We start from the raw sequence: 10,964 nt of genomic DNA, 5'->3' as shown, positions 1-10,964 counted from the left end.
GGTCAGCCAGAAACAGCCCCCGCCCTAAACCCTGCCCCTGACACTGCTCGGCCCAAGCGAGGTTTGCCGTGCGTTCGCATACACATGATCGAATACACTTTTAGTGACGCGCAGCGCTCACTTCCCACCCCGCGCACCTTTTCGCGGCAAAATATCCATGCAGGGTAAAGACGCCGAGCGAAGCCGCCAACGTCCCCTCGGTGTGACAATCCCTGTTCGCATCCTTGCAAGGCCTCTTCTGTACAAGGTGCATATATCCTTTCTCTCGTGTAAATCATCCGACCTGCGTAGCCCCGCCACACTGATGCTCACGTCCCAGCCGGGGAACCACTTCTTGGCGACGTGCCGCCCACATAAATCCCGTGCGTCACACTGAAAGCCGTGAGTCAGGGCCTGACGAAGCGCCTCTCATCTTGGATGTCGCATACTCTGAAAATACAACATGTTACCGTGGCCCTTCTTAACTTGGGTGCCCCCAACAGTCTTGACGCTGCCACAGGTGTAGGGCCGCGGACAGCCTTCATTCGCTGGTGCTTCTGCTGCTGTTATGCCCGATGTACAATTCCACACCAAGGAACTTAATAGACCTTAAGTATAATAAACATCCTTCTGCTGGAAGACCTCCGGATATCCCGTCAGTTGCCTCTGCATTTAACGCCATCAAGGTTGACTCAGTGGAGGGCGGGACTGAACTCAGCTGCACATTCTGAGACACTCCTGAGGAGACTTCATTGTCGAACTGCCTCGCACTTCCTACGCGAGACGCCTGACGCTGAACACCGTTACCGTCTAAGGCTGCAGCAGCATTCCCGCTGCACCTCCTGTGTGTTGCGGTGGAGCAATTCCACTGCCGCCTTTGAGTGTTTGCATCCATTTTGCCGGTCCACACCAGCGCCACGACTCGCATCTGCCATTCCGCGTTCCGGTTGGTTGAGCTGGTCACCCGCCTCCAGCTGGCGGAGAGGCCTTGGGCCTTCTGTTAAACCGTCATGCTGTAACATGCGTAAAGCCGCCCACATTCCCCTGCGCGTATGTGCTCCAGATAGCGTGCGTAGTCTCCCTGCCACCGGCAGCAGCCTTCCGAAGGGTTGGCGATTCGATGCTTCTTGCACAGCGCGTTGCGCAAAGCGTTAACGTCAGAGAGCTCTTGGAGACATCTCCTGCCGGAGGCTCCGTTGGCGTCCATATTCGCTGAGTGCGTAGCACTTCCTGCCACGGCAGCCGTCGCCGCGCTCGATGGCTGGGACGGAGACTCAGCTCGACTCTCCGCCCTACAGCATCGAACCTGTACTTTCTCTAGCATGCGGCCCAGAAGCGCGGGAACGCGCCTGTCGCTTCCGACAGCGGAGAGGAACTCGCCAAGGTGGCACTTTTGTAGCGGCTTCAGCATTCGAGGAAGGCGTGGATGCAGGACCATCACCTGCGGGCTGCCAGGCCTTCCGCCGGAGTCCGTCGCCAGACTCGCGCCGCCGCGCGGTGAGCTGGCAATGGGGGACCCCCCCGCCTCGCAGGAAAGCGCGTTTCTCGCGTGGCCCACTTGCCGCTCCTCGCCGTAAGTGCACACGGGACAGAACGAGGGGGACGACGGGCTTTGCATCGAGAGCGGGAGTGAAGCAGGCGACGGAAAAAGGTGGAGAATGGCCGCCGTGACTTGCGCGAGCGTGGGGGTGGATGAGCGAGGTGGGTGACGACGACGCGGCGGGGTCGAAATATTTCTAAAGTTTATGCGGTGCATCGGGCGGAAGTGCGTGGCGGACAGAATTACCAAGCAGTCTCGACAGATCATATGGCCACAGCTGCAAACGCAGCGCAGGCAACTGTCAGACCTCGTGGACGGTCGTTTCCGGTTCCATCAGCAGACACAAACGCGCAGTGCACTGCGCCCGACCCCCTCCTCAGGAGATCTGCCACAACCATGAGGACAGCTACGGCAGGTGCGCAGGGCTCTCTGTCGATGTGGCCAGGCTCCTGTTCGCCACAGTCAGACCGGTTGAACGTAATCCAGCTTCACCTTTTATGTCGCTATGCTAACCAAGTAAGTAACCCATCCGAAACCGGTGGCTTGTTAGTATTTACGTTATCAGCATGTCAACGAAATGCTTTCTATCCTTATATGCTAATGACGGATGGTAATTGTCTATCCTACTTAACTGGTTTGATTTTCTTACAAAACTACTATTGGTTTAATATACGCCTGGGCTATGAGCAAATCACTTTTATCTATCCGTGGCTCTTACCGGGGGTGGACGAGAGGATCGAAAAGAAGAAGTCCGCAAGCGCCACACAGCAGGGCCGAGGAGCAAAGCTCGCCTACTACTTGCTCATGCGGCACCTTCAACATGAGCAGGGGAAGATCTGCATCCATCCAGAGAATCGAGGACCGACGCAAGGCCAGAAAATGGATAATGGTCGGGCACTCGTGCAACATCGTATCTGCCCGAGGCCGCACTGGGAACGGCTTGTGTTCTCTCTGGATCCCGTCATCGTTCAGGCGACCGCCTCGTCGCCCTCACTTACCTTCTACAGGAAGTCTTCTACCGTCGTTGACCGGGCCTCGAGGTCGCCCAGCGGGCACAAGACGGTCGCACTCCTCCACGCCGGCGGTGCCTGCGCAGAGGTCCTTGCCTCTGCCTCTGCTCGAGCCCGCCTGCAGCGGACGCCCTCCGTCCACGCTCTTGACTTCTAGCCCAGCAACCTCTGCGCCGCTTGCTTTGCTCCGGTGGCTGGCGTGCCTCATTCCCGCCGCCGCTGCGCCGTGTGGCGCGTTGTTCCCGGGGTCCTGAGCCCCCGCGTCATCCTTTGGAATAGGGGCTGAAGACGTGCTTCGCTGCGCGCCTCGCACACCGGTGCACTGAGGCACGCACCTTTCTCCGCATGCGGCTTCCTGCGCTGGTGCGTCGTTGGCTTGCAGCTTGCCCAACGGAAAACGTGACGAGAGAGGCGCGGATGCCGATGCACATTTCAGCAGGATGTATGCTGACAGACGAGGCAGGTCTATCTTAAGCGTCACACTGCTCCCGCGGGGAGTCAGTGTGACGCCTGGAATCCCGACCAGGGCGTGCCGAAGTTTCTCAAACCCGTACCTGTGGATGGCAAGCGTGCGCACACTCAGCACTACACCAAGTCTTGTGGGCTGTACAGTATTATAACTGGACATTAGACTGAACCTGCGATAGATAAATATATCTTGGATGATTGTATAATACCGGCTAAATGTCAATCAAACATGCACATTTTAGGTTTTCCACACGTCGTACGGAACACGGGGCCATACAAGTACACTTCTACGCAGATAGATACATACACATACATATACATCATATGCTATACGTTCCCGCTTAACACAGATGAAGTTCCAAGAGAGGAGAAGTTACGCCCTAGCAAAGAGCGCACCACTTGGCGCCGCCCCTTGCCTCAGAAATCTCTGTGTTCGGCACTACAGTGCAAGCTGAATGAGAGACGAACCTCCCGAATGGGAACTGCTCCCCGAAGGTTTGCCACCAAGCAGTGTGGACTGCAGACAAGTCTCGGCCTTGAAGTCGCTCCGCTAACCCGAGGAACCGCTCAAGAACCTGCAACGCAGCGTACGCACACCCCAGAAATTCAAAAACAGGGGTCGCCAGTCAGCACTCGATACCGCCTTCACAGCCCTCCATATCGCTGTCACAGCGGTACAAATCCAGCACACGACACGAGGGGGTGCACGTTTAGGGCCAGCAGTACTACAATGATGGAGTACTGGCGGCGAACGGCAGAGGCGCTACCCCCTCTTGGCACCAGCGTCCTCCAAGCTGCAAACTTCTCACGAGACCGCACGGCACATTACCGGCGCCTTCTCACCTGATCGGGGAGGCGGGGGCAGCCAGCACTGCCCCTCGCGGTTTCCAGGCCCCCGATGTTCCTCTTTGGTGACTCCACTTCATACAGATCATCCACAGCTGCTCCCCCTGCGCGACGAGAAACGGGCGTCGTGGCTGCGGTCTCATAACTCGAGAACGTGCCGCTCCCTTCCCTGCCGCGCTCGCTGACCGGCGTCGAGACCTCCGTGGTGCCTCCAGCCGCTGACGTGAGCCATTCGACTCCCGCCAGCGTCTCTTGCGCTGCACCCGATCCCTCCTCTGAGGAACCGACCAGTCCGATGAGACGTGAAGCCCGCAGATAATGGATCACACGCCCCATTTCGCCGTCTGACATGGAGGAGAGTGACTTCGCAAAGTCGTACATGATGCTGGCCACTTCCCCGTCGGGCACCAGACGACCGTGGTTTGCATGGCAGACCCTGAGGGCGGGACAGGCGCAGAAGGCACGGAGGCACAGATGATGCAGCGCCAAGGTTGAGCCAGATGCAACCTGTCCGGTGACGACAGCCCCGATAGTCTAGGGCCCGGGGGGAGGGGGTCGGGGCGGCAGGGGGGGACGAGAAGGGGAGAGGAGGAGGGGTGGGGGGGAGGAGCAAGCGGAGTTCAGCTAAGTGCAGGCCGCCTCTAAAGGTTGAGAGGAGAGAAAGCAGCACTGATGTGTGTCGGGCGTCGCCGTGATGTCACGCGAGACGCTGCCACTGCCCTTGACAAAGACATGTACGTACCTTCCATATTTGCAGACGATCTTCTCGGGAGCTTCTGTTGCCGGCGGGTGCCAAAAGACGCAGGCGTTTGAGAACTCGCACATGGACCGCATAAAGTAACAGCAAGCTGGCCTGAGCTCCCCCCGCAGTCGATTCGCGGAGATGTCCGAGAGCGCCGCATCCCCTTCTTCACCCTCTTCTTTCGACGCATCAGGGCCCGGTTCATCTATTCCCACCTGCTGCGCCGTCTTTTCTGGAGTCGATCCGGGCGCAGGAGGGGCACCACCGGTAGCTGTCGGCTTGCAGTCGCTTCCGCGGCCACTGAGCTGGTCATCCCCAGTCTCGCGACTTTGCCTGACATCACCTGAGCAGGGATCTGATGCTTCTTTTGAACGGGGCCTGCTGTCCGCGCAGCCTGGCGGCCCGTTGAGTTTCTTCGCATTCTTGACCTCCGCCTCCTTCCGCCTCGGAGTGTCGCCAACGCCACGAGCCCAGCAGCCGCCGCCGGACCCCCCTCCTGGCGAACCGGAGCCTGTCTTCAGTTCCACCTCGCGGCCCGGTATGCTGCTGACCACATCTGCCTCTGAATTGCTGAGATGCGAGGAGGGTGCCGCTCCATCCACAGACGTAAATTCGTCTTCACTCACGACGCCGACATCCAAGCCGTCGTGGGCCTCGTCGCAACTCGCCCAGCCTAGCCCCCCTGCGGCGCCCGCAAATCCCACAGATCCCACTGGACACGCTGCGTTCTGGCGAGGTTCCTGAGGTGCTTGCGCGGAGACTGGAGGCGCGTCGTGTGCGTGATTTGCCCTGTCATCTTCGGTGAGGCTGCTTGGAAGCACGGAGCTCGCCTCTGCACGCTTGAGGCCACTTGACGACGTGGATAAGTCTGCCGCGTCCATCGCGGCGCCAGTAGGAAAGTACGATGGTGCTCCACTGTCTGAGTGCGGCGAAGAAGCCGCACTCTTGCCGTGTTGCCGGCTAGCCGACGCCAGCGGGGAGGCGTTCAGGCAGAGCGTACTTGCGCGGGTGCAGGTGCTCCACCGGCGGCTGTTGGAGCGGAGAGGCTTTCCCCCGTTCCCTGGCTCCGCTTTGCCTGCAGAGCTAGTGCCTGAAGAGACGTCGCAGTGCGGAGGTTCGTCCTGAAGAATGGCCCCCACCAGTCGCTGGATCAGGTGCGCAGAGGAGGCCTCCATCCGATTCTCTTCCAGAAGGCACAAGAGCTTAAGGATGGACGCCTCCGCGCCGGCCCTCCGCGCGATAGCGGCCACGCCTTCAGGCAGAGACGCGGCTCGCCCGAGAATTTCTGCTGCTGCTGCACTGCTGTCCTGCGGCGAACCCACCCCAGTGCCGCTGATCTGAGACCTCTCATCTTCCGCAGCGGAGGCAGGACCACGGTGTTCCCAGGCGCCGAGCACGCCCCATGGATCCGCTGCAGCCTTTGTCCTTCCACTTTCGCTGAGCGGAGTTTCGTGGACGCGTCTGTGGCTCGCGCCCGCCACTGGGGAACTATGTACAGCGCTGCCAGAGGCAGCCGCGCCGGTGCACGGGAGGAGAGTCCCCAGGTCTGACCACGGAGCGCTCTGTGACCCTACGTGTGGGGTCGATACTAGAGTCGGCCCCCGCGAGTTAGCAAAGAAGCGGCTCGCGTTCCCGCCGAGCGAAGACAGCGGCGCATGGCGCCGAAAAACCTCAGCGGCTGAGCCAGCAAAGGGAGACGCAGCCGAGGAATACAAACCGCAGGCCAACGCCGAAGACGAAGACGCGAAACCAGCAGATGCACGTCCAACAAGCTGAGAGAGAAGCTGGTCGACCGCCTAATACACAAAGCAAAAAAAAAGGAAACGCGTCACATGTGGGCGCACACCTTACTTCCACATGCTTGCGTTGCCCTCAATTTCCTAGGGCGAGAAGCGTTGAGTCTCTCTTTACAGATGTGCGTTAATGCCCTGTCCTCAGGGGAACCTCTTTCGATACCTCGTCTGCGGACTGTGCGTCACTTACCTCCTCCTCGGCAGCCGTGAAAAGCAAAAGACGACTTTTACGTGGGTGCACGAGTGCCCCGACAGCTGACCCTTCAGCTTCACTCCTTTCCTCTCCTGCGTCATCCGCCTCCGCCGTGGGGCCGCTCGTGCGCGGAAGCTGACAGGCAGCGGCGGGACAGTCACCTGATGTAGGAGTGGGCGCTGCATCCATCTTTCCACCGCTGCTCAAGAGTAGCTGAGAGGAAAGCGCGCCGCCCTCCTCCGCCTGAGAAGTTCGGTAATCCGCCCCGTTCTCTCGCCGTTCAGTTACACATTTCGATGGCGCGCTAGCGCCCGCTGGGGCATTCTCAGGCTCTCCCAGTTTCTCGATCGCGCAAGAGGACGCGCGTTCCATTGCTGAGACGATGGCGTCATAGATGCATTTGCCTGTTTGCAGCGCACGAAAGAACACGCCAGAGACGCGTCAGAGTCCGTCTCCGATGACCCAGCCCATCGCATGCGAAAACAGCAGCAGCATGCGTCCCAGGGCAACGCCCCGAAACGTAGGGGGGATCCAGAAAGGGGTGAGACGGCATCCGGACTCGCCCCCCAAAAGGAAAATGAATCTCGTCTCAAGTGCAAGAGCTGAGAGACGCTTAAGACCCCCCGGGATGCTGAGAGACGGTCACTCCACGCCTCAGGCTTGTTGCTCGAAGAGAGCAGACCTACCTATCTTGTGCATGCCGAGGAACTTTTGGAGCAGCTGCACGGTCAGTGCACGTTTCAGCCGATTCTCGGGGGTGCTCAAATGCGGCACATCCACCTGAACAGAATACGGGGAAGAGGCGTCCGACATTTTCACCAACTGACGAGCCCACGAGGAACGCCCACGGACTCTCGCATGTCCATGGAGGGCTGCTTCGCTTTAGGGGCGTTGCTCAACTGTTACACCTCCAAGCCACGAGACGCTGAGCAGTGCAGGGAGGCAGCGTGTGAAACAAGAGTCCCGAGTCCGAGAGAGCTCACATCTGCGTTGGCATACCCCCCCGGTGTGACCTGCCGTGAGTCCTCTGTCCCCCGCCCCCCCTCCATCTCATCCTCACTCACCTGCAAGAGCAGCGAAGTGAGCAGAGACACGTTGGCCCGCGGCATCGCGATGCAGTCTTGAAGAGACACGGAGAGGAGGTAAGAGGAGGCGGGCGGGGGTGGCGGCGGCGCCAAGGCGGGGAGCGGAGCCAGAGAGAAAGCGAAGAGCGACGAGGCCTGCGCCTGACTCTCAGCGTCGTTCAGGTACGCAGCTGTCGCGAGGAGAGCCTCATAGAAGGCGGACGGTGCCTCCAGAGGGAACGCAGCGGAGTCTGACGGCGAAGAGTCCGCTGTGTCGAGCTGGTGCATCGTTAGCATAACCTGAGTACGCACCGCAGAAACCGTGCCAGCCTCGATATCGCGAGAGTCCGGTGTCTTCGAGAACGGGACATTCACCCCTGACACGCTCGATCGTCTACCGACCAGTTGGCACAAATATATATATATATATATATATATATAAAGCTCCCCGTTCGTTTGCCCAGGATTGCGAGGCAGCACGACAGACAACGCCGTGGTAATCTCCTTCAGTAGGAAATATCAGAGCCGGCGGGGAGGCGAGACGTTCCAAAACGATTGATGAAGCTCATCCCTGCACTACGCACGGGCGCCGCGGGCCTGAAGGCGGCGGCCACCGGCCGGCCGCTGTCCTCGTCCGTCAGACGCATGTCACGAAAGCCGCTCAACTCTCTAGCGGTCGTCTACCTTCGGTGTTCTTTCGCGTCCATTGCATGCGAAGAGCGAGACATACACACATGCGCAATACGTGCGCACTGATCCGCGGGGCCCGCGCAGCAGGTCTCGCAGGAGGGTTTTTATATACAGCGCCACCACAGAGTGCAGTGGCAGCCATGTCTGCGTCTGTGGCGGATGAGGAGTCCTGAGAGAGTGTGCGGGGGACGAATGTGAGAGACGCACTCTGTCGAGTTCTTTGTCATGCAGCTCCCTCCCTCGAGTTCGCTGGGTCAGCGAACGGAGCTCTCGCTGCGCACTCCAGAGGGCGCTGGCGAGCTGGCCGAGGTAGCGGGCGGCACAGTCCCCAGACAGTGGCTGGTTTTTTTCTTCCTGCATGCGACTGCGGATCTCGGCGTGCATGTGGAGCAGGATGGCAATGGCCTCCTGCCCATGATGGGGCAAGTCGTCTGTCGAGGTTTTTTCGTGGGCGGAGCTGGCGAGGCCGGACGAGGAGGGCCGCGTGTCGTCTCGTCTCACGACTCGGGGCGCTTCAGCTTTGTCTTCCCACCATCCAGCGCCGCAATCGGAGCTCGGAAGTGTCGTGGCATCCCCTGCCCTGAAGTCCGCTGAAACAAGCAACGAGGCCTTTCGCTGACCTGAGAAGGGCACCACCTCGTCTTCTCTAGAAAGCTGCGAGGCCCTCTTCTGTCCGCGTGCCTCCGCCGTGTCCTCATCGCGCTCACTTTCAGGGGGGCACAGAGAAAGCGGTGAACCACTCGGCGCCGCGTCCTCCTCTGAAGAGAGGTCCGCACTCTCTAGCGCCTGAGATGGAGGAGTGGAGACGGCGCAGGAGTCTGCGCTGGACGCCGGGGGAGAGGCAGTGCCTGTAATGCCTCTCTCGCTGCATCCCGCATGCGCTGGGCTGGCGTTATCTCTTTCGGACTCGTGTTCTACCCATTCGCCGCAAGGGCGCCGGCCTTCATCAGGTCTTGCCCCCTCGTCGAGGTCACCTGCCTTCGCCGCCGCGCTTGCCGCGCCGGTCTTGCCGCCGCGTGCCTCGCGCATTCTGTCACCTGGGGTCGTTTTCGGATTCGAAAAAGTGGTCGCTCTGAAGTGCTCTTCGCGCGACGCTGCCGGCCTCGCAAATGGGGCCCCTTGGGCGTGCTGCGTCAGACCCGGCGGGTAAGGTGGGAAGGGCATCTTGGCCGCCTCGTCGAGAAAGTCGCGCAAGAGCTGTGCTGATTCGTTGCCTTCGGGGGCGTCTCCTCCGCACTGCTCCGCAGGAACCGCAGCTCGATTGTCGGGCCACTGATTGCCGCCATTTTGGTCGCCGGCTGGCGCCTGCGTCGGAGACATCGTCCCCGCCGCGAACTTCCCGCTGGCGAAGACTCCTCCCGCGGCTGTAGGCTCGAGTTGCTGTCCACACGCCGTCTCGCATCGCGGAAAGTTCTTCCGCCCCTGAAAAAAGAGAAGAGTGTGCTAGCCAGAATCCGTTGCACATGCGAGCAAAGGAGGCAAAGGGGCCGCGCCCATGATCTCGTGCGACGCAGCAACAGCAGCCGCTACACTACAATACCGTGCGAGAAGAGGCTTCCCAGAAGAGCACCGAGCCGCAACCAACGGAGGCGAGACACACACGCTTCGGGGGGGGAGGGGGGAAAAGCACCTCTGCGTCCTGAGCGGAACGACCGGCCGCAAGGCGCAACCTTGGACACCAGGGCAACGACATAAAGTTGAGCACACAATTCCAGAAAAGCGTTAGCGTCTTTCCAGATTCGCCACACACGACCCCGCAGCCGCATGAAGATGCGCATCACCGGGCTGCAGTGGCAGCGCACGCTGCCGGGGGGAGCGAAGTGAAGCGCGTGAACCGGAGAGAAGGGTAACCAAAAGAAAAAATCCGACGCAGTGAGGAAGCGGATGATGGAGCGGGGATTAGTAGGAACAAAGAACCCCACCAAGTGAGGGCGATACAGGGAGGAATCAGTCAATCTCTACGGAGAAAAGGCGCAGCGTCGGAGGCACCTTGCCATGTACAGCGCCAGGCGAAACGGGCCTCGATGCCTCCACCGCAGAGCAGTGCCTACATAACTCCGGTACGGAGCGTCTGCTGCTCAGTAGAGGGGAGAATACACGATATAAAGACCATACATGCGCCATAAATTAGATAAAGTGCACACAAGCGGCCACCACAGACGGCAAACGACATCCAGATGTCGCACCCCAGAGCTGCTGCAAGTTTGGGAGGGCAAAGTCGGCGTTTGGAGACAGTCCGCAATGCATTCTTCGTTCCTGAGCGATACCGGGCTCCAAAAACACCTACACACGAGGCAGCGGTTGGTTCAGAATGTCGCAACTCGCCAAAAACAGAGAAACGGGCTTAAGAGAGCGGCCAGGGCACGTCGGCGTCGATGCTCCGCGGTAAAGAAGCCAAGGGAGTTTGTAGAAGGCACCCATATGTAGTATGCGCAGGCGTCACGGATGGGTTCCTACTAGGGGCCGCCGGGGCTGCAGCTGCGATGGCCGCTTCAAAACTGCCCTCCCTTTGCCGCCCGTGAGTCGACAGAAGAACATTCGTCAAAATTGGCACTTATGTGGCTGTGTTGTCTGTGTATGGCCCGAGACGCTATCTTTCAGTGCCGGCTGAAAGTCTGTGTGATTCCCGTCTTTGACCG

General features: G+C 59.9%; 1 protein-coding gene across 1 annotated transcript; it reads right to left on the bottom strand.

Annotated features, from left to right (window-relative positions):
* Positions 1 to 979: 979 nt before the first annotated feature.
* BESB_025280 (uncharacterized protein) lies at positions 980 to 10,018 on the bottom strand (the record flags this gene model as incomplete). Its single annotated transcript, XM_029361216.1, has 11 exons — positions 980 to 1,796; positions 2,238 to 2,355; positions 2,518 to 3,083; positions 3,466 to 3,572; positions 3,841 to 4,279; positions 4,586 to 6,381; positions 6,569 to 6,975; positions 7,258 to 7,351; positions 7,636 to 7,935; positions 8,533 to 9,747; positions 9,956 to 10,018. 11 exons carry the CDS (start codon positions 10,016 to 10,018, stop codon positions 980 to 982), a joined length of 5,922 nt encoding a protein of 1,973 aa, XP_029215571.1.
* Positions 10,019 to 10,964: the final 946 nt, after the last annotated feature.

The sequence above is a fragment of the Besnoitia besnoiti genome, assembly GCF_002563875.1.
Source record: "Besnoitia besnoiti strain Bb-Ger1 chromosome Unknown contig00014, whole genome shotgun sequence".
NCBI lineage: Eukaryota > Apicomplexa > Conoidasida > Eucoccidiorida > Sarcocystidae > Besnoitia > Besnoitia besnoiti.
Note: the sequence above shows the minus strand (reverse complement) of the source record. Positions and strands in the feature narration are given on the sequence as shown.